Source organism: Ambystoma mexicanum, chromosome 12 (assembly GCF_040938575.1).
Source record: "Ambystoma mexicanum isolate Mex_15411 chromosome 12, UKY_AmexF1_1, whole genome shotgun sequence".
NCBI classification, from domain to species: Eukaryota; Metazoa; Chordata; class Amphibia; order Caudata; family Ambystomatidae; genus Ambystoma; species Ambystoma mexicanum.
In genome coordinates this window covers 1,225,076,432-1,225,100,203 of record NC_090936.1, presented here as the reverse complement: position 1 = coordinate 1,225,100,203, position 23,772 = coordinate 1,225,076,432, and the positions used below count along the sequence as shown (strand labels likewise).

The 23,772-nt window shown below is 46.7% G+C and overlaps 2 protein-coding genes across 4 annotated transcripts in view; one reads left to right on the top strand and one right to left on the bottom strand.

Moving 5' to 3' along the window:
- Positions 1-2,928, top strand: part of SYCP3 (synaptonemal complex protein 3) — a 784,994-nt gene extending 782,066 nt beyond the window's left edge. The window contains exon 8 of the mRNA XM_069629895.1: positions 2,752-2,928. Coding sequence (XP_069485996.1) covers positions 2,752-2,928 — 177 coding nt within the window. The remainder of the gene's footprint in view (positions 1-2,751) is intronic.
- Positions 2,868-23,772, bottom strand: part of CHPT1 (choline phosphotransferase 1) — a 759,006-nt gene continuing 738,101 nt past the window's right edge. For all 3 annotated transcript variants that reach the window (XR_011281925.1, XM_069629892.1, XM_069629893.1), the window contains one exon: positions 2,868-3,193. Coding sequence is in view for 2 of the 3 variants with exons in the window: in XM_069629892.1 (XP_069485993.1) it covers positions 3,149-3,193 (45 nt within the window). In the remaining variant the exon portion in view is untranslated. The remainder of the gene's footprint in view (positions 3,194-23,772) is intronic.

Genomic DNA, 23,772 nt, shown 5'->3' with positions numbered 1-23,772 from the left:
CAGCATGGTCTGCTGCAGGTAAGTCCACCCAAGCATTATGAGCCCGGCGCTTCCAGCGCTGGGACTGGGCATCTTTATGAGCCTGGTGCCACTGGCGCCAGGACAGGGTCCAAAAGGTCCCAATTGGGACTGGCTGGCACTCGGAACCGGGGTTATGGGTCTGCTTCCAAGGGAGTCGGGCAAGTCCTGATCTTTTGGAAGCAGAGATCATGACACAGTCCTGCGCCATCTGTTTCAATAAGGTAAGCTCTACACTGTGGAGAGTTTTTTCTACCTATTGGTGACCGTATGCTTTATTGAGATACAGATATATGGGTAAACTTATGTCTTGTGTCCTATGCATTGTGTATTTTTTGGTGGGTGTATGTTGCATTGCATTCTCACCGCCGTCTTCCAGTTTACTGCTATACAATCTATTCTAAGCATGTGAATCCATGAAAGATCCAATGCTGGAGAAGGGAATAGTTTCTTACCTGTAACTCCATTTCTCCAGCATTGGTATCTGTCATGGATTCACATGCGCCCGCCAGCCTCCCCAGGATGCAATGTATATGCTTGTTAGGTTTAACCCTTCCTACTTTGGAGGGGCCGAAATCTGAAGGGAGCCGCGGGGGCGGGGCTTTTATACCGCAACGTCCTATGGGGCATGCGTATGCGTCCCCCAAAAGGACGTAGATAGGACACAAAAGTGTCAGAAGTTTTCCTATAGGAAAAGGCTATATATGTGTACCAGGGGTCCCAGTCTGACGACGGGGAATATTCTAAGCATGTGAATCCATGAAAGATACCAATGCTGGAGAAATGGAGTTACAGGTAAGAAACTATTCCCTTCCCTCATCTGCCAACTCGCAGATGCTTGTTTCTGTTCCTCATAGGACTCAATATATCTACTTGAGACAGAGACACAGAGTGAGAGGGAATTGACAGGTGGCATTGTAAGCTGAAGAAATGGGTCCTGTCTGCAAATGGCCAGTATAGGGGTGCAGGTTGTTTTCCTTTTTAGGCGGCTTGCTCCCCCTACTAACAGACTCACTGCTAAGATCCACCAGCACCTTACACCAGACAAACCCTCAACAAACGGCCGCCACAGCCTTAGCCATCCAAACCACGACTATGAGTTCCTCTTTTTCCCAAATACACTCTCCCATTTCTATGGCTAACCAGACCCAAAGCACCTGTAGTCCATCAGATCTTTGGTTCTTCCCTATGGATATCATACTCCAACATGGTACTTTAACAACACAACAGGTTTCGTATCTGCCTCTCCCCCCACGCCCCTCTTTTTGCATACGCACTGTGATCACCAATAGTGAAACAATGATGCTATACAAGTCCACTTACATTATTTGAGCATCTTGGAAAACTGTCATGTGAGTGTTTTCAGACTGGTGGAGCTCTGTGGCTAATTTCTAGAACTGTGCAAGGTAAATAATTGCACGTCTAGGCCACCCTGTTTAAAAGTGAGGCCCGAGAGTAAGAACGACTAGAAAACATTTCCTTTAACAAGGCAGTGTATCTGGCAATATGTAAGAATAGGATTGTTTGAACGGTTCAATGGGGCAGGCCGGGCTAATGCGCCCCGCCCCCCGAAACAAAACTCAAGTGTCATATAATGAATACAACGTTGCACTGGTCATTCCAACATGCTGCACCTCTGTGTACTGGATTGATGTTGGGTGATGAGGAGGAGTGAACTCTAGCCTCTGCAATTTTCTTATGTACCTTTTCCTACAAGGCCTTGTTAATTAACACATGGCAATGGTTTCTGAGTGGCTGGCTGCAGTCTCTATTTGGACTTGGCCCCATTGGGCTGTTAGTTGTGGAGCGCAGAGCAGGAATGTCCATCCGTTTGAGTGTGGAAAGAGGTTGGCATTGCAAACTATCATGCTTTGGACAGAAACTGATGTCTGCTAGCCACAAATGACTGGCAAACACTCCCACAGTAGATACCAAGGTGCGTCAGGAAAGCAAGTGGGCCAGGACCAACTTGGCAGGACAGGTGCGGGCATCTACCCTCAAGTGTGCAGCATGGAGGCAGGAAGGGCTGGGACAGAGCTTTCCAGTCGAACACCAGTGGGGCTGGAAGAGAAGGTAAGAATAATCAGTACCCAGATTTACTCAGAGCCCACCCCTTTGCCTAGTTTGTTAGGCTCTCGTACATACCCCCCCCCCAACTTGCCATGGTGGATGGTCCAACACTGGCGGAGGAGCTCTGGTGAGGAGCAGGCAGGACGTTATGCAATTTTCCCATGCATTGGGAAAATAAGAGTGCAGCTGGCCTTAAGAGCACCACAGTTAAAGTAACAAGAGGCTATTTTTTACTTCTGAACAGCAGGGTAGTTTTGCGGATTTAATGAGTCATGCGTTCTTTCGTTCTGAAGGTTGTTTTAGTGCTTAGTACCCATCTAGAGATCAGTTCACAAGTGTTCCTTTTAAGACCCCATTCTAACTAGATTGCAGAAGCTGCAGTTTGGACAGAAGGTTATAAAACCGGCAAAGTAGGGAGCACTTCCTCACTAGCAGATTGTTGGTTATCTGGGCTGATAGCGCTCCAAGATCACAAGATACCATTGACACTTTGCTTGCTAGATAATTCTGCGCACCTTCTTCTGCAAAAAGATACAAGTTGGCATTTTAAAGAGTGGCTAGTTTGCTTTTATTACCTGTTAATTTCTGAGACAAATATGTTATGTCCCATACATGAGATTAAGGAGCTGTTGATAATTGACACATTTGATTTCTTTGATTTAGAGTATTGAGGACCTGGAAAAGAATCATGAAAGCCTGCTAACAGGAGCTCAGAACGAACTTCGAAAAGAAATGGCCATGCTTCAAAAGAAAATCATGATGGATACCGTAAGCACCAATTCCCAAGAAAATAGATTTTATTATTTGCAAATTGTAACAGTTGCCAGAGGAAAATCATGATGGGTAGAATAAACACCAAGTCCAAAGAAAATAGATGATATTATTTACACATTTTAACAGTTGAAATAATACTTTCAATATTACCCTTTTATTTAACCAATGAGGCAAAGATTGATAAAAAAATGTTATATTTGTATAAAAATAGGGAACATTTGTTCATAACTTGTTTTTTGTTCTTCCAACAGCAGCAGCAAGAGATGGCAAGTGTGCGCAAGTCCCTTCAATCCATGCTCTTCTGAGGGTTCACTGAAGAAACAGGTTCTGCCTAAGTAACACAGCAATTAAAACCATTAGACATGGAAGTTAATTCAACTCTCTTCATGTTGAGGTTCAGATGTTATCCACTTTGTTTTGTTTATACAAATCGTTTCAATGTCTACAATTCATTTGTATATTTAAGTGATTCCAAAAATAAAAAGTGCCATTTATTAAAAAGGCTATTTAAATCATTTAAGTTACTTTAAACATGGCTACTTAAATGTTCTTTATTCCACTGTCATCATCAGTTCTGGGATACTGTTGTGTATGGCTCAAGCTATCCGAAACTGACAAGAACTCCAGCATGATCACACATGCAGTTATTTTTGGCTCAGATCATACCAGACCCTTTCTAAATATCACATAATTCAAGGGTTGGAGGAGAGATAGAGGCTCCTAATGAGCAAACGTTCAGCACAATCCACACAGGTGAACAACTAACTTGGCTGTTAGCGGCACAAGTATTAGGGTGCGCCCGCAAAGAGGTTGTCAAGCAGAGGTTTCTGTTTCCTTAAAACCAATGGCAAAGAGACAAGGAGGTATTGGATCCCTACCCTATCAACCAGAAGAGAACAGGGCACGTGACGAGACCCAATTCATAGAAGTATAGACCAGGGAACACACATGACATTTGAGGCACAGCTGTATTTATTGGTAATTTGCTAGGCATCAGTGCCAACATGTTGCTTTGTAGTTCCTCCTAAGCAAAGGGGAACAAGTAAGTGACCAATGATCCTTCACAACCTCAGAAAAGTTTTTCAGAACAGATACGATGCAGGGAAGTATCAAATAAAGACCAAGGCGTTAGAAAGCCAATGGTACATAAGACAGCAGTTTGTAAGATATGCTCATTCTAAGAGCAAAGATGGCGAATCAAGGGTGATGGTGGAGAGGGTTGCAGGAAGAAAAGGAATGGGTGGAGACCAAGACTGTCAATAAAACCACAATTAGGAGAAGGGGAAAGATTACATGGCCAATGGAGGACTACACGAGTGGGAAAAAGTGGTGCAGGAAGGAATGGAGCTCAGGGAATATGGATACAGTGGTCCAGGTGAGGTCTATGCTCAAAATAAAAGGGTGTTTGTAATGAATGATAAAAGCTGAGGAGCAGGGCATGGAAATAAAGACAAATGTATATGGGCAGCGGACACTTATACACGCCATGTAGCTTTTGAGGCAGTTTTGGGAATGATATTCTACTGTCACCGGTTGACACTTTCCCCTTGCTTAACACGCCCAAGACTGTAGTTATTTACATCTCTGCCCAGAATGTCCGACTCTTCCTTCTCTCTCCCTTTCTTTCTGACTTCCATTTCCCCTTTGCCAAGGATTGCAACCGTAGGGTTCTCTTTGACAGCGACCTTCATCTCTTATCAGTTTATCACTGTTGCCTCAGAAGCCCTTGACTGAATCACAAACTTATTTTTCTCTAGCAAGCCCTAATGCCTCAGTAAAGATGCAACTCCATTTATTATGCTGCCTGTGAGTCCCTACGATTTCCATAGCAGGGTGTCCCAAAGATGCTAGGTAGTCCGTTCTGATGGGGTTGGCGGTGCTGCTCAGTAACTGGTGGCAGCATTTTGTGTGTATTCCTTTTTTTAATGATTGCATGATTCTTTAGACTTTTTACCCTTTTCAGGGAGCAAAGGCTTGTTCTTTGCAAGTCTACCTAAAATGGTTAACTTTGTGTGCCATACACGGTCCAAGCTTTCCAGAGATTCCAGATTGGGGGAACTGTTTCAGTTTATTTATAATGAGCTCACGCCTAAGTACTGTACAATAATATAAAACAGTACAATAACAAATGAACGAAGAATTTAACAAGAATACATGGTTAGGTTGGTAAATAAAGAAGATAAGGTTCTAAAAGACAATGAAAATGAGGAAGAGATACATTCTAACGAATAGAAAGAGCAAGAGTTCCAGTGCAGAGTGCAAAGGAGCAAAAGTGAGATTGGGCGCATAGTTGTTTGGATACAGCCAAAAGAAAGATTGAGAATGGAGCGAACGTGGCGAAGAACAGAATAGGTGAGGAGAGAGAGGGTCTAGAAAGGCCATGGAGATATTTGAAATTTAAACACAGATAATGAAAGAGGCAAGATTCAAAGGAAAGCCAAGATCAAGCTTGAAGAGCAGAAGAAATAGATGATCTGGAAGGTAAGAACAGAATAACACGGATCAGCTGGTTACAGATCTTACAAAGAGGAGCCAGGTGATATACAGGAAGACTTATTAGAAGGGATCAGCATTAGAAAAGTTAATAAAAAACAAGGGCTGAGAACAAGAATCTTGGTAGCAGTAATAGAGAGAACAGGCCAGATTTGACAGATGATGCATAGTTGGAAATAGCAGTTTCAATAAATATGAGAAGAGAAAGTAAGAGAGGAGTCAAATATCACAGAGATTGCATGCAGTGGCTTAAAAGAAAAGACTGATAAGGGACAGGTCTTGGAGAAGGGGATGGAGGGGGAGAAAGGGGAAAAAGAACTCAGGGCAGCCATGGCCAGATCTGGTCGGTTGTGCACAACAGACCATATCTGGCCATGACAGGCCGAGTTTGTTTTTTCCCTTCCTCTTACCCCACCCCCCTCACTCCTCCATGTCCCGTCCCTTGTCAATCTTTCTTTTTCAGCCACTGCATGTAATCTTGGTGAGCATCTGATTTAAGGCTGAATTTACATCCTGTATGTTTGCCCACCAGGAAGTCCTTTGAACATTTTCTCGAATTGGAAGCTCAATGTACATTTAGCTCCCAAGAGTGCTATAAGATAGGGGAAGGAGTCTCTGCTGTGGCATCTACACTGAACTCTACAAATGAAGGTTGACTGTTTCTCGCTTCTGTACAATCTAGGCTTCATCAGTGACCACAGGGAACTAAAATGTCGCTTCATTCCCCTGACCGGTGGCACCAGCTCTCCTACTAGTCTTTCTGCTGCTCATTGTGTGGTTGCAGCACAGACTACTTCAAAGGGCAGGCAGTGGGAAGAGTCTGCGACTTATAACTGATATAAGATACAAGCATCACTGTTAAGAAGTAAGTTCCATGCGCTTTAAGTTCACTTCAAGTACGTTTATTTCCAGGTTCTTAGTTACAAATCCACATGAAGACATAAAGGACATTAGCTGTGACAACACCGGCTCCCATCAGCCAGGGCAGGCCAGCTCTAACTGCCACTATACAGAACACTCACTCAGAACATTCCATCATCCACTCAAACATTACACATGACATCACAAGCTACCTCACCTCAGACAGGCACAATACAACAATCACCTTGTGGGACACTGAGGGAGCCCAGACTATTTCAATGGCTCTTGGGAGACTCCAACCATATAACACCTCTCTTCCCCCAACTCCACACAGTGATGTTCACCTGCATACCCTGCATTCCCTTTTGATAAACAGCAACTTGTACTGTCTCTGAAATATTTGAGAGCAGCTTTTCTGCAGAGGTAATGAAAGACAATGCTCTCCCGGGGCTCAGGGGTTCGAAGGTAGTGGGGTGGCTGATATGGGGCTATCCTGGGTGCTGAGTGGGGTGAATTGTACTCACATGGTGTGTTATGGCTCAGGTCTTCAACTGCTTCACGTCCGGGGACCGAGATTCCCTGGGATCCTATGGTAAGTGATTTGACGCGGGGGGCTGTTTGGATCTTGGGAAGGTTGAGGGGGGCGCACAACCGAGGGGCAGGGGATACACTCAGTCTTCTGGCTAGCGGGCAGGAACAGGAAACATGGCAAGGTCTCTTAATCTTATAATATATAACATCCATGTGATGAACACAGTGGCCAAAAGGAAAAAGCTAGGAGGGTTTTTAAAGCGGGAAAAGGTTGATGTGCTATTGCTGCAGAAGACACACACCAGGAAGAGCGATCAAGCAGTGGGGAGGCTTCCTCACTACTCACAATTATACCAAGCTAACGTGCAGGGAAAAATGCGTGGGTTGCAGGTGCGGTTCAAGGACTCCTGCAACGTAAAAGGTATTGCACACACAGGGGGACAAGGAAGGCCATTATTTGTTTGTCAGAGTTAGAATAGAACAACAGCTGTTCACGTTGGCCCATGTATATGCTCCCAATAGCGAGTTGGACCTGATCGGGATTCGCAGAGCAGAGAGGTCCCTTCTATACACAAAGCAAAGATTCTATGTGGGGGTGAAAGTCTGCTCACCGGACAGCTCAAGGGAAAGTCAGCAGTCCAGACCATCCTCAAGGTAGCCACTGAGACTGGGGAAATGGTGACCAAAAACAGGGCAATATTGGAAGCCTTTGCGGCCTTCTATGGGCTTCTCTACTCATCGGACGTTCCTGTCGAGCAGGGGGCAGGACTCAGTTCAGCTGCCTCAGCTAACTAACGCTGAGAGGGATGCCCTGGAGGGGGACATCCGTCTAGATGAAATGGATGAGGCGATTAACACTCCCACTCAACAAGGCGCCAGGACCGGACGGGTACACGGCCCTGTTCTATAAACAATTTACACCTCAGCTTGGGGGCAGATGGAGGAGTCAAAGAGGGTGATCTTTCCTACACCAGGTAAAGACCCAAACTGGGCCATAACACTGATGAATATGGACGCAAAAATGTACACCAAAGTCTTGTACCGGAGACTGACCCCGATGCTTTCTAAATTAGTAGTCCCTGACCAGGCTGGCTCGATCCTTGGGAGACAGACCTTAGATAATATCTGGAGGGTCTGCCACATTATAGAAAAAGTTCAAACGAACACCAGCGCTTGTGGTTACATTAGATGCCGAAAAGGCATTTGACTGCGTCAAATGGTTGTTCCTCTTTAGATGCCTCACTCGCATGGGAGTTGGACCAAAATGTATGTAAGCTATAAGAGCTAACTAGTGTTCGCCCTCGATATGTCTTGCGAGCAATCGTTCCATCTCAAGGCAGATTCCTCTTGCCTGGGGTACGAAGCAGAGCTGTCCTCTCTCCCCACTATTTTACGTTCTCTTCTTGGAACCCTTCCTATCCAGAATCCGAGTGGCTAGTAGGTTGAGCGGCATTACGTTCGGAGGGGAAGCGCACAAGATCATGGCATATGCAGATTATATGCTATTGATTCTCACTGTGCCGGGGACATCACTAGATGCGTTGGGGGTGGAGTTGCAGAGTTTTTACAGGGTGGCGGGCTGAAAGTGACCATTCAGTAATGAGATATTGAATCTATCCCTGCAGCCGGAGAGGAGAGAGCGAATCCAAAGCAGATTGCTGTTTGGATTGGCCATGGGGCGAGTAAGGTATCTTGGGGTAACTATCACCAAGTCGCTGGAACTTTACGAGGCAAACTACCCTGCCCTTTTGACGCTTTTGACGCATCTAGATGGAACCCCCTGGATATTTTGTGTCTCTAGCGAATCGCCTCGGTGAGGACTGTAATCCTGCCCAGGGTGCTTTATTACTTCCAGACCCTCCCCCAACCACTTCCCAGTTCCTCCTTCAGGTCCCTTAACAAGATTATTTCAGCATTCATTTGGCAAAACAAGCACCCAAGAGTTGCGGCCAGAACCCTGATGGCAGTGAGGGGAGGGGTACCTAACTTTCTGAAGTATTACGAGACGGCCCAATTAAGGGTCATTAGGGAGTGGCTAACGGGGACGAGTCCAAATGCTGGGTGCGTATGGATAGGCCGGTGGCGGTGACACTGCTGCAAAGTGCCTTGTGGTTAGATAGAGCAGACAAGACACCAAATATGTACATAAGTCGGATTGTCACAACAGTGATGGACGATTGGTCTTCCGTGGTGCACGCATGGCGCTCTCTGGACTGTTCCATCTCCCTTTACCCTGCTATTCTGGAAACCACAGTTAACCCCGGGAATGGTGCGGGGGGTGTTTCAACAGTGGAAGAGGGTGGGGTGTCTAAAAGTGGGCGACATGTACGTGGGTACTGATATAATGATGTTCGAACAATGCAAACAGTATCTCGGGCTGACTGAAAGGGACGGACATCAATATTTTCAAGTGCAACACTGGTTGGCTAACCCATTGCTTCAGCGATTGAACCACTTACACCTTTTGAGAAAATAATAATCAGGCACGATGGATCGAAAAAACCTAGTCTCCTCCATTTATATGCTAGTGTTGGAGGGCCTGGCACACCTCAGGTGGTCCTATATGGCGAAGTGGGATGCAACTCTGCGTTTTGTGATCCTTGGCGAGCATTGGTAATGTGTGTGGCAGAATGTACCTAGGCTGACACGCTGGATCCAATTAAGAGAGGCTTGGAACAGATTAATGCTGCAGTGGTATTATACACCAGAGGTACAGCACAAAATATTTCCAAACGCCTCATCAAGCTGTTGGAGGGGATGTAAAGGAGGGGTTGTGGGCACACATATGGTCGGATTTCCCGGCAGGAGGAAACAAATGAAGTGGTTTTTGGGACCGGCAAAGCCCTAGGACCCAGGGAATGGATGTTGGGGTTTGGGGATACAGTAGATGGTCTAACGTCTAGGGAGCAACAAAAGGCTTTCATCGTCAATAGCTGCCTGGCTGTCGGTGGCCTGCAAACTGGAAGCAAAGTAAACCCTTGACGGACATTGACTGGCTACAGATGGTCTGGACGTTCCGTGCCATGGAGTGTATCATGCACATGATCCTGGGCGCACAAGAGGCTTTTAGGTGGGACTGGGGGCTGGTCCTGGTGTACCTGCAAAGTAACTAAGATTCAGTGGTGCCCACAGGACGTAAGACTAATGGACTTCCTGTGATTAAGAATTATACTGGTTGCTGGGCTTGCCAGGGTGGGATCGGCCTCACCTCTGGTTGTGCAATGTGTGGGGGGGCAGAGGTGGAAGGGGTCAGGGGAGGGGGTTTGTTGACTTATGTTTTGATGTTATGTGCTTAGCTCAATATGAACATTTTAATAATATAGTGACTTGCCTTTTACAGCATTTTTCCTCTCTGCATACATTCTTTATTACTAATACATTGCCACTAAATATATTGTGAAGCTTCTTTTTATTGTGCGTTTGCATGTTAAACTCTACCTTTTTACCACCATTCTCCCCGCCTGAGAGTGGAGCCTTGACTGCTTGTCAATGTTTACCAATAGGAGAGTCAGACAACCAAGTTTGAAGCCCTGCAGCATTACTGTTGGTTGGCCTTTCTTTTCCCTACACACAGGGCGTCAGAAAATCCTTTAAAGTCATCTCTAGTGCTACTGGCCCCAGGCTCAATCTGCTTAAGATCCAGAAAAATAGCCCCCTTCAATTCCATACAAAAATCTCATCTCCGACCTATACTCGATTGCTTCGACTACCGTTGTAGCCTCTCTGCTTCATTTCCTACTCCACTATGTAAGCTCCCAGTCTCTTCGCCCAATCAACTCCTTCCCACTTGGGTCTCTATGCAACACAGGAATTTGTGTCTATATGTTGATGAATGTATATGCACCGATTTTATATGGCTCGAAGCTAGCTAACCAGTAAAAAAGGGCTGTACAAGAAGGCAACACAGTAATAGGGGACAATAAGGATACATTTAGAAGGATATACTATTAAGGGCACATTTGGAAGGTCATGGGGAAATAAGATACATAGGTTTACAGGCAGGGGATACAGATTAAGGTGGGAATGGCGTACCCAGCCTTGATTAACTTGTTGTTTAACAGGATATTACCTTTCTGACCCAAACACTCCTTTTCTTGAGATCCTCCCCTCCCCCAGGGCAGCACTTTTGAACGAGCAGCGTCTTCAGCTATGAGCCTCGAGGCAAAGGGCAGCTCCTCCTACACTAGCAGCTCCAAATTGGGTTTGCCTGTGTTCGTTGGTGGAACCTGCAGCACCACCGTCAACCAGCAACGACTGACAAGGTAAGCAAGGTGTGGGCAGGGGAAACAGCAATTACTGCTCCCCTATTAAGCTGTCCCACCTCTCCTATTACTCCTATTTGCAAGAAGCTTGTAGTCTACTGTACGTTGCCCACAGTTTTATGTTATCCATATCTGGCATTTAGACCCGGTCTTAGTTTCTGGCATTTAGGCTGTTGTGTTGTGAAACATAGGCTTTTTTCTCTCCTCAATCTAGGAAATTCGAATCTCTGTTTATGCATTTGCAGTTGTGTTTCTGAAATGCAGGCTTTTTTACCCCCTCTACCACTCAAATCTAGGTGTTTTGCATTGCTGTTGTGTTTTGAAATTTAGGTTTTTTCCCGCTATCCAGGAAGCTCGAATGTAGATGTTTTACATTTGATGCTATTTTTCAAAACTTGGCCTCTTTGACCTCTATCAAGGAAACTCGAATTTAGGTGTTTTGCATTGGCTGTTGTGTTGTTTAAGCGTTCCTCCCTCTATCCAGAAATCTAGACACCCTGCTTCCCCTCCATTCAGCACTGTGCTCCCAGCTCTAGGTGCATCACCACTGACGACCTTTCTCGTGTACCTGTTCCGTCAGCATCTGGCTTGCTGCTAGGCCGACTGGTGTTTTCGTCATGCATTGTGCAGTTTCTCCCTCCTTCTCTTTCTCCCCTTTTCATCTCTGCTCTCTCCCTCCCTGGTGCTTTCCATCCCCCATATATTTCCAACTGCTACTCTATCACCTATCCTATCTCTTTTTCGAAGTCTGGAAGGAAAAGTTCAAGGACAATCTCGTGGTCTCCAATCAAGGCCTGCCCATCAGTGACACCTATGTCAATGCTTCTTCCAGGCAGACTGTCTCTGGCATCCTCTTTGTCGTTCCCTCTCCAGACCCTTGGACTCCTCATATGGTCTCAGTGCTCTCCCCTTTCTCTTCTTGCGCCCATTAATGGTGGAACCTGATGGGAAGTACTCTTAGCATATTTCCCATCCTCTAGGGGTATCATTAATGTTTACCAGAGTGACACTGTCATGAACTGGGGCGCTAGGCCCAACTTCTGTCTTCTTGATAGGCGTCTTCCGTCTCTCATTAACTTCCTCCCTTCTCCTGCAATTCAACCTTCTGCCACCCCTCTACCCCCTTCGCCTTCACCGATGGGCGTACCACATTCCTGTACCCCTCCTCGGAAGACCTTCCAAGGTGGCAACCAGCTCCACTTAGCTGCCCTCAACTCTCGCTCTGCCGTTAAACACTCCTCTGACATATGCCACCTCCTTGAAGACTTCGATCTCGACATCCTCCCTCTCACAGAGATGTGGTTCACGTCCAGCTACGTCACTACTTTTGCCACACTCCTCCAGGAGGGCTACAAGATCCTCTCTAAGCCCAGGCCTAACTGGTCTTGGGGCGGAGAGGCCCTGATCTTCCCTGAATGGGTCCCTGCTACTATCATACTCAGTCCTAATCTTCCTTCCAATGCCTTGTCTGCAGGCATGGTGTCTATCCTATCCTCTCGCTGACTCTGACCACAGAGGTATTCTTCCTTTTCTTACTTTCCCCCAGAAGCTCATTGTCTCCAGAGCCCTGGTTCTCTCTAGGCTGGACTACTGCAACAGCCTCTTCCTCAATCTTCCTTTACCCCCCTTCAACTAATCCAGAATAAGACTGCAGGACTTATCCTTGGCCTCAAGCCCAGGGACTGTATCTCTCCATCCCTAAAATCTCTCCACTGGCTCCTGGCTGCTGCTAGGATCAAGTTCAAGACCCTCTGTATCTACAAGGCTTTCTGGGGCCTAGGGTCCATAGTTCCTCACTATGGAGGCAGGACACCAGAAAACAAAATCGGTTTGTTGGTGTACTGTTTCAGAGGATCACTAGATCCTCTCTGTGATAACTTCAAGCTACCATTTAGCAATCACTTCAATTCCTCCTTATCCTCTGTTACCACAGATAGGCTGAGCATCCCTTTTACAAGAGATGAACAACCTCCTTCAAATCAGAACTATAGAGGATGTCCCTCCTTTGGAGAGAGGACGTGATATTTGCTCCCGCCCACTTACTCCCCCGAACAAAACCAGGCAGGCCTGCAGATCGTGTGGGACCCTCTTGTTCCTCAAACTTTTTCTCCCACTCGAGAAATTCAAGATGGTTACTATAGCTGAAGTTCAGACTGACTATTATCAGGGAAACTGGCTGTGTGCTTTGGATCCTAAAAATGTATATCAGCACTTTCCTATTGCGGAAGCCCACAAGAAATTCCTGAGATTCTCTCTAGTAGGATGCCATTTTCAGTAGCATATACTTCCTTTTGATCTCAGAGCAGCCCGCCGGTTCTTCACAGAGTTGTTGAAGCCCGTTGCCAGTCACTTACGCCTTTTGGGAGTACATGTCTATCCATATTTAGACTGGCTGCTCCGTACAGAGTTACTTGCAATATTCAAGTTTCTGAAATGTAAGGGATCAGCAATGGGAGGTGAACGCAAGGTGTTCATGTTTTGTTTTAAACAAAGACTTTTATTATTTTATTAAATGAAAGAGGTTGGGCAAATGCCTTTCTTGCCTGATTCTAAAGAGGAATTTCCCAACCTAGAAAGCAATACTAAGGATCGGTCTGTGTCAGTTTATCTGTAAACTAATAATCCATCCTTGTGTCCGAAGTGTCCTATCCTGGCCGTCACACTATAAACAAAACAAAGTGTGTAAGAAAAATGTTTTTAACTTGATGATGGCAAAAGTGTTCAAAACCAAAAAAGACCCTTGTACTCAGAGGATGTTTCCCTTCCCCTAGATTCTTCAAATAGGATTGCAAAAGTGTTCCTTTAAGTAACAGTACCTTTAGACCTGCTCTCAATTCACAAAAGTTCTGGTTTAAGCAATAAAGTTCTTTCTATGTAACTTCTTGTAGCCTTGAAGATTGCCTGGAATACTCCCATGCCAGGAATCTGGGTTCAACTTCAATTGACTTGTATACTCGCATGCCAGGAATCTATACACAGCTTCAATTGCCTGGTATACTCGCCTGCCAGGACTTCTTTAATGTTTCTCAGTTCCTTAGTTATCTCAACATAGCATATACTGTGAAGTGCTTGGTATATCTATCTTTGGCAATACTTGGTCAAACTTCCCCCCCCACATTGAGTTCTCATGCATCTGTATTGAGTTGTGGTTAGCCTTTGGACTTTTTCTTGTCTGCATTCAAACATTTTTCTTATTGGGTATTGATTTTGTAAACTCGGGGCTTTGCCCACAATAGCAATTATGCCCAACTCAAACAATCTGTGTTCTTGCACATGTCCAAAGGCCCCAGGGTCCCCAGCTGCTTTGGGCAGACTCACTGCTCATTTCCAGCATTTAGAAAATTCTTTGCATCTCTGCGCGACTTCTCCTTCATCCGCTTTCCAAAGTGGGAAGTATGCAGACGCTCTTCCAGCATCTTAGGTGGCTCTGCTGTGACTCGCCTGTCTCCCTTTTTGTGCGGGAGTGAAGAGTACTGCCTCAGCAAGCAGTCTAACTTCCAAGAGTTCCAGCGCGGCTCGTCTCCACAACCCTATTGGCTTGCACACGCCTTCTCTTCCTCCGTTCCGGCAGCCTTCTCTGTGTTCACGAGTCCCGACCTTGGGCATAACATCCTCTCGTGCACTGCTCACTTCCATAGTGCGTGTTGCCTCTTTAAATATCCCGCGCACTGACGGTATGGCAAAACAACTAGTCTGTGTGAGATACTTCGAGTTCCTGTTACTTTGCACAAACTTCTGACTCCTCTTCCTTGTCTCCGTACCCGAGCGATTATGGGAGTTGGAGTCCATGGATCACTGTGGATTCTCAACTCTTATTTGGTTTTCCATCGGGATATCACATATGATAGGATATATGATAAGTTCTTTATAACGTGCCTGTACACAAGAGTTTGTAGGCGCGAGAAGGTACGGAAGACCGAGGGAGGACAAAAACGATCTTACTAGGCCTTGTCTCATTCAGATCGTGCATGTGCAGTGGGGAGAGGAGAACTGCCAGGGGGAGGGAAGGGGCAAGTGCAATCAGGGCACTATTGCTCTCAGTTAAGTGCAAGGAGGCAGGGGACTGTAGGGTTACAGGTACAGCCCCAAGTTCGCGGTAGGCCGGGAGGCAGTGCAGTGGCTACTACTGGTCGTTGAGGTTCCTGTTGCCCATATAGATTCGGAGTGTAGGCAGGCAACTAGACAGCGCGGCAGACAGGTAGGTCAGCATGGGGAAGAGAGAGAAAGCAGAAGGAAGGTCTTGAGCTGCTTCCGCAACCTCAGGTAGTCCGGCTCAAGTTTGAGAGGGGCAGGGAGGCCATTCCAGAGGTAGGTATCTGCAGAGGAGAGAGATCTACCACCCACTCTCTGCCTGGAGAAGCGTCTGACCCTCAGAGCTGGAGGTGGCTGAGCAAAGGGCTTGAGAAGGAAGGTGTTTAGGCAGAGTGCGTTGGATGTAGTGCGGGACCCGGCCCCAGAAATCCTTGTGGGCGATGCTGAGGGTCTTGAACTTGATCCTTGCTGCCACCGGGAGCCATTGGAGAGATTTCATGGCTGGAGATACGATTCCTGGACTTGAGGCCAAAGATAAGTCTTGCAGTCCTGTTCTGGATTAGTTGCAGAGGGCGGAGAGTAGTGGAAGGCAGATTGAGAAAAAGGATGTTGCAGTAGTCCAACCTAGAGAGAACCAGGGCTCTGTAGACAGTGAGCTTCTGAGGGAAAGTGAGAAAAGGAAGACTGCCTCTGAGGAGGTGCAGCTGGTGCGGGACTTCTTAGCAAGGTCTGTGGTGTGAGGAGAGAAGGAGAGAGTGGAGTCGAAGATGACACCAAGGTTTTTTGCCTCACAGGAAAGCGCAGGAAGAGGGCCCAAGGAGGGCTGGCAGAGTGAAAGAGGAAAAGCGGTGCAGGGGTCCCAATGAGAAGGTTCTCAGTCTTACTGAAATTAAGGCAGAGATCGTTGGAGGCGGACCACTCCTGAATCGCGTATAGAAAGTCAGGAATGAGCGAGGGAGGAGAGGAGACTGAGGAGAGCCTGGAGGAGAGCCGAGTGTCATCCACGTAACACTCAAAGTTAGAGGAGACAGTAGAGATGAGATGGGCCAAGTAGATGTTGAAAAGCCAGGGTAAGAGGTTAAAGCCTGGGGGTAACCTACATAAGCCACAGTCATAACGACGAGGGTGTTGCTAAGTCTTCATGAAGGCTTTGCAGATGCTGTGATTGCGGGTGTGTTAGTAGGTAGATTCATTGGCTATGGCTAGGATCTTAACTGAGGAAGTGTTGTTATATATGGGATAAACTAACCCCTACCGTACATTATAAGGATCTTGCAAGCCACTGAGGAACGCCAAGGTGACTTGCAATATCCTTTTTACATACAGTAGGGGTATTTTATTACGTGTAAAACATGGCAACACACTATCACCGCCTTTTATACCTGGCCTCTTGCTTAATCTAATGTAAGTTATCTTCCATTTGCTGATCCGTAAAATCAATGTTGTTTCCGTTTGGATTTAAAAAAGCAGCTTTCAATGTGTTGCAGAAAAATAGTTAAAACATTTGAATAAAATGCATTGAAAACACATTTTCATGTTGCACTTTAAGATAAATAATAACATGAAGCTTTTTGCTCACATGCGTTAAACTTCAGCAGTGCACAAATTGAACATTCTACCATAAACAGTTCCTTGGCAATTAATTGATGTAAAGTGTCACAAAACTATTTAACTAGCAAGTAATTTGAAAAGCTTGTAATGGCTTTAATTAACTGCTGCAGTGACAGCTGGACTTCTGATCTTTGCTGGCAAGAACAACAGGCATTGTGATGTCACAACTCAAGCATAATAGCTGATTAGGGAGCAGTTGTGATGTCATTTTCTTATTACAGGTCAGTTGTGATGTTGTCACAAATAGCCTGTCACAAATAGCCTGTAATAAGAATATTATTGTATGTAGTTATTGCAGGCTGCCAGGTATTATATAGCTGTTCATTAGAGGAATGTAATGGGCTGACTGGTAAAATCAGTATCTGGTGTAGCGTTGCAGTCATTGGTAATAGCTTGATGAATCCGTTTTTTGGCCTAGAGATGTGGCCGAATGGATGTGTTGGTAGATCATTGTGGGATACATTGATGCACTAAACAATGATTTGGTTGGCAGATCGATGCTGGGTGTTGAAATAAATGCTGTGATAGGTTGATAGGTCCATGCAGGTGTGGAGATACTATGGATGCTGGCAGATTTGGTGGAGTGGCATTGGGTATGGGGATACCTGGGACAGTGACTGGTTAGTAGATGGATGTTCAGTGTGGATTACTATGGATTAGAGTTGGGAGGGGATATTCTATAAGTGATGATGCATCGGTGGATTCGTGCTGGGTGGAGGTGCATCGTAGAGATTTGGGATGGGCGATTATGGGTTTGGAGATGCTATGAATTGGTAATTACTGCTTTATTTATTTTATTTATTGTTTATTTGTATAGCGCCTATACACAATTTTACAGCTGTTTCAAAGCGCTCAAGGAGGAGGGGAGCAGTGGGAGAAACACAAACAGTAATTCAGGGCCCTTAGTTTCTGAATGATTTCAAGTCTGCTCAGGGGCTGTAATGTACAGGAAACAAGTGCATATGTAACAAATAACAGTGTAGATAACTCTTTCAGGTCGGACGACGATCCTTAGTTTTTCAAAGTGCCTAACACAAAAAAGGGTTAAAAAGGTGGGGAGATGGGAAGTGGAAAAGTAGGACAGACAGGCTACAATGGAATAGTAGGTTGGAGTGGGCCATATAGTTCTCGTATAGCGTGACAAAGACAGGGAGGGTGGAAAGGGGTTAGGGTAAGGAGCGAAGGGTGAGGCAGGAACAGACGGTGGAAAATAGGTAGAGTACCGGGCACTACTTCGCTCAAAGTTACTCAAGCAGTTCCCGAGTAGCAGTCGATACAGGGATGTGATGGTAGGGGTGGGAGAGATGAAGAGGGTGGAAAAACAGGGAAGACAAAACAAACAATACATGAGGATAGAAGAAGATGAGAGTACGGGTAGGGAGGAGGGGTGGGGAGGGGGACAGAGCTAGTCTCTGAGGAAGGCTCAAGATTATTCTTGCGCTTTACAGGGAGCAGTGAGAACAAAAAGCAGGAGGGGGTAGGGAATGGAGGTGAAGTAGGAGAAGAACTGAGGGAGGGGAGCAGAGAATGCAGTCAGTGCTCGTGACCAATGCGCTTTTTGATGGCACATGATGATACAGGTCGCACAAGCCTAGTGTGGCAACGAATGCACGGGTGCATATACAAGTATAAATTGCATGCAAAGCATGGGTGCACACAGCCTTAGGTTTTAAATGGACACGAGCGATGTGGATGAGGCACAGTGGAACGTGCTATGGATTATTGTCAATACGTTTTTCTGCAGAAAAAACACGTAATGAGATACAAGAGTCCAAGGGTGCAATCAGTGAGCAAGGATAGTAAGGAAAAAAGCAGGGTTTAGGGAAGGTACAGAAGGTAGGTTTCCACAAGGGCAGGGCATGCTGGATGAAGGAGACACAGGTAGGCAGCAGCATTAGTGTTTTTTGAAGGTTGCAGAGGCTCCCCCTGACTCACCCATGATCGGACAGGCTCAGACAGGGGACTTAGCTGGTGGGACTTTGGAGGTGGGCCGGCTTCCGCCTACCGGCTCCCACCTGCCGGCTCACCCATAGGTACTTAGATGATTGGTCAAGGCCAATCGCATCGCAGCAGGCTCAAAGGTGGAAGAGTGTCTGTATAGGAGGCCCAAATATGGCGGCCATGATGGAAAATGCAGTGCCCATTGTTGTGGCACAGTCTAGAAGACTGACAGCACAGGCTGCAGATGAAAGTCGATGGACACGCTGATGCATGTTCCCATAGTGCCCCCATATGAGAGAGCACAATGAGTGGATTAATTGTGCTCCAAAACGGAACACTGTAGAGTCGGAGCGAGTAATGATCCAAAAAGCCAATCTAGGCTTACCTTTTAGTGCAGCCCAGTTGGGAGTTGTATGAAGAGCCTCAGGAGCAAGTGTGGAGGAGTGAAGGGGATAGCAGGTGAAGAGGGAAGAAGACATTAGGCAGAGGATGGCTCAGACACGAGACTTAGCTGGTGGGACTTTGGAGATGGGCAGACTTCCGCCTTCCGGCTCACCCATAGGTCCTTAGATGGTACGTAAAGGCCAATTGCATCGAAGCAGGCTTGAAGGTGGAAGACACTCCAGTGTCTGTGTATGAGTCCCAAATGTGGCGGCCATGATGGAAAATGCAGTGCGCCCATTGTTGTGGTACAGTCTAGAAGACTGACGGCACAGGCTGCAGATGAAAGTCGATGGACACGCTAATGCATGTTCCCATAGTGCCCCATATGAGAGAGCACAATGAGTAGATAAATTGCGCTAAAAAATGGAACTCTGCAGAGTCGGAGCGAGTAATGATCCAAAAAGCCAATCTAGGCTTATCTTGTCGTGCGGTCCAGTTGGGAGTTGTAGGAAGAGCCTCAGGAGCAAGGTTGGAGGAAGGAAGGCGATAGCAGGTGGAGAGGGAAGAAGAAATGAGCACTAGTTGGAGTGGAGATGCACTATATGGATTTGGGATGGGAGATTATGGGTTTGGGGATGCTATGAATTGGTAAGTACTGCTAGGCATAGCATAAAAAAGGTGTTGTGTATGTGATGTAGGTGTTAAAAGTGGGGGGGGGGCTGACAGAATGACAATAGGCCATCAAAAACTCTGGTATTAGGGGTTCTTCCTCATGGGAAAGCGGGGAATAGTAGTCCCTTTTTGAAAATGTTGTATAAAGGTTTGCGATGGGTTTCAAAGTCAAACTATGTTTGGAAGAAGAGTATGTTGAGCTGGGAAAAGTGTCTTTCTTAATTATACGAGGCTGGTTAGGTGAGAATTGGCTTTTGGTATGTGACCAAAGTTTTCCACTATTCTCTATGGGTGAAAGAGGGAAGTTATCACAATGGGCCATTAGAGTGTTACAAATGATGGATTCACCCTGTAAGGGGAAAGGGGGATACCCCAGCAACAGGATAATGATGCAGCTAGCCACATGGAAGGATGTCACCACTGGAAAAACTGCATGACATCTACGTTTTATATAAACAAGCAGGGTGGAACGAAGACGGCGCTGTCTGCTAGCAGTTCAGCTGTGAAAATTGGCTGTTCTCCTTCGCATATCAATTCAGGCTGTTCATCTGACGGGGGAACTCAGCAAGAAAGTCGGTCCCATTCAAACCACGAATGGGGGCTGAAGGACTCAATTCCAGAGGAGATCTTTCTTTCAAACTTAGGGGGACTCATGTGGTGGATCTTGTTTGTGACCAGTTAAAATCACAAATTTCGAGTGGATTGTGTCCTCCAACGTATTCCTCATCTCAGATGTATTCCATCCAGCTTTAGCTGCTTCTGAAAAAATGTTCTCGGCAGAGGGCGCCATGCGTCGATGTCGTCGAGTCGATGGTCCCTCGAAGGCCTCCGTCGAGGGTGACGTCATCGGGTGTATAAGTAGCACTTGCGGCGCCCGCTGGCCTCAGTTCCGTTTTTCCGCAGTATACGTTGCTTCGGAGATTCGGCGCACCTCGAGTTCTGTGAAGAAATAGTAAATAACGAATATGTCCTCGTCATCGACGCCGACCACGACCCCGAGATCGGATTTCCAAAAGTGCAAGTCGTGCGGTTCAAAAATGTCGATTACAGACTCGCAACGAGTGTGTTTGTGGTGCCTCGGAGAAGGCCACGACATGGAGGCCTGTACAAAGTGTCAGGCGATGACGGGGAAGGCCTTGCGAGAGAGGAGGGGAAAACTACAAGTAGGTCGTAAATCCGACCGTAAAGCCTCGAGCGTCAACTTGAGGTCCCGTGAGGAGAAATCTCCTTGACACGAAAGGCATCGGTCTAGATCTCGAATCGATTCCCATCACTCGTCTTCGACAAAAAAAAAAAAAAAGAAATAATCGAAGAAACCACGCCACAGGTCCTCCTCCACCTAGTCCTCGGACGAATCCCCAAAAAGGATGAAATGTCCTACTACACATTCATCATCCGAAGAATGAGACGCATTCAGGGTCAAAATGATGGAGGTGTTTGAGAAAGCGAAGCCTCGGTCCGCGCCTTCCTCAGAAGCCAGCCGGGAGCATCACCGCTCCGACACTCGCGCGCCCTCGAGCCCGGGTGATCGAAAGAGGAAGGATAGAAAACCTTCCAGGACGCCGAGTGAAAAAAGCCGCTCGAGTCGACTGCTCGAGGTCACTGACGCCATCCGAGAACGAACACACCTCGAAGGGCAAGTCTTCGAAGAGCACCTCAACGCCCTCAAAGCCGGCGCCGTCGAAGACGGGTTTTACGCTGATGCCATCGACGCCTCTGTCGACGTCGACCCCAAAGCCCTCGACGCCGAAACCTCTAGTTCGCCAAAATCAGCCAGAAAAAGGGAAAGAGAAGGCTACAAGACCTGTAATGCCTTCAGGACTAGTTAATACTCCTCCTCCACCTCTCCCAGAAAAGATTTTTAAACCTCTTCCTAGGAAGGAGTTTTTCAAGTCCTTGACCTCAATTTTTAAGGAACAGGAGAAATCTGATGAGGAGAATGTACCTTTTGGGCTAGAATATGGCACCCCAAATGTCCCAGAATGCGTGATTTCAGAAGAAAGCAGGATGATGGATTTGGTGAATCACTGCACAATGCGAGTGGTATTGATACATCTCCTGAAAATGACTTTGGTAGACCAGAACCAGGAGAACATTGCAGTCCGTCATACCGTTAGCTAATGACAAAGGTAATAGATTATTTAGTATGGGCCAGACCTCCAGCCCAATTCATCCAAAATGATCTAACAGACATATCCTAGACAGATCATGGTCCTATTAAAGACCCAATACTACCTTTTCACGTAGCCTTGCAAAATAGGGTGGCTAGAAATTGGGGGACTCCGGATTCTATTCCGCCAGTGAATAAATCCCTTACCTCAAAATACCGCCCTGCCAGTAGCGACCCTGGCTATCTGTCTAAACATCCCACTCCCGAGAGTTTGGTCATACAGGCAGCCACAGCTTCTAACAAACTAGCATACACTTCTATCCCTCCGGACAGGGATGATAAGTGTGTGGATGGCTGGGCACGGAAGGTATTTTCAGCTGGGAGTATGGCATTAAAATCAGCCAACTCCACATGTGCCTTGGCAAAGTTTTCGTACACTCTGTGGGAGTGCATTGTGATGGCGGCGGAGCACATACCAGAAGGGGACGAAAGGGAAGGATTCCTACCCATAGTTAGAGATGGAAAGGAGGCTATGCAGGAAACCCTTGAATCTGGATTGGACACTGTAGATAGTGTGAGCAGGTCCATGGGCACTAGCACGGTAATGTGCAGATTTGCATGGTTACGGAAGTCGGGTTTCGCACCAGACGTGCAGAACCGTCTCCTGAACATGTCCTTTGACGGGTCTCACCTTTTTTGGCAGCAAGGCTGACTAGAGCCTTGAGAGGTTGCAGACCTCAAAAGCAGCTGCCAAGTCTTTGGGAGCTGCCATCAGGCAACCTCAGCCTTTTCATGCACCAGGTCAATCTTGGAGGGGATGATCCTATCGTTACTACTCCTCATATGGAAAGTCGAGTGGAATGGGCAGTCAAAGGGGCCAGAGAAAGGCCACTCGCGGTGGACGAGGAAAACGTGCAAAGCCAGCTCCAGCTACAGCCTCTCTGCCATCAGCGGCTGCAGCAACCGCCTCAAAACCACTTTTAGGACTTGCATCATAAGACACCTGTAGGAGGCAGGCTGTCACAGCATCTCAAGAATGGCGAGTCATTACTTCATATGTTTGGGCTCTAGAAATAATAGCCCAAGGTTACTGCCTTCCTTTTCTAACGCAACCTCAAAGCAATCCACCAAGGAGACACCCTTTGAAGTTTTCAGACCCGCTCCTACAGCAGGAAGTTTTAACCCTGCTGGAGAAAGGTGCTATAGAACAGATAACTGCAGTGGAGAGGAACAAGGGATGGTACTCCCCGTATTTTTTGATCCCCAAATAGGACAGAGGACGGAGACCCATCCTGGACTAAAGAAACTTCAACAAGTTCCTCAGGAAGGACAAGCTCAAGATGGTTACTCTTTCCCAGATCCTTCAGGCCCTTCCACTCCAGGATTGGTTGGTGTCATTGGACTTCCAGGATGCTTATTTTCACGTGCCGATTCATCTCAAGCACAGAAAATATCTGAGGTTCGTAGTTAGCGACTCACACTATCAGTTTCGAGTCGTGCCATTCGGATTGACCTCTGCCCTGAGGGTCTTCACCAAACTGATGGTAGTGGTGGCAGCGCACCTCAGGAGAGGGAGATTCACGTCTACCCCTACCTGGACGATTGGCGGATCAGAGCACGTTCTGCCGAACAGGCACTAGATCACCTGAAAGTCACCTGCCACTTCCTCCACAGACTGGGCTTCTCCCTCAATTTCAAGAAGTCACAAATGACACCTTCTCAACGGCTCCAATATATAGGAGCAGTATTAGACACATCCCTGGCAAAGAGCTCGCCTCCCAGGTCGAGGGCTCAAGACATTCTTCAGATGGTTTCCAAATTCCAAAATGCCCAAAATCTCCAGTCCTACTACTTCTTAAGGTTGCTCGGCCTCATGGCATCCTGCATTTTCCTAGTGCCAGAGGCACGTCTGAGAATGAGATCCCTTCAATGGACTCTAAAGACTCAGTGGTCCCAGTTCTCAGGTCGAATGACGGATTCTCTCCAAATTCCGAACAAGGTTCGTCAAGATCT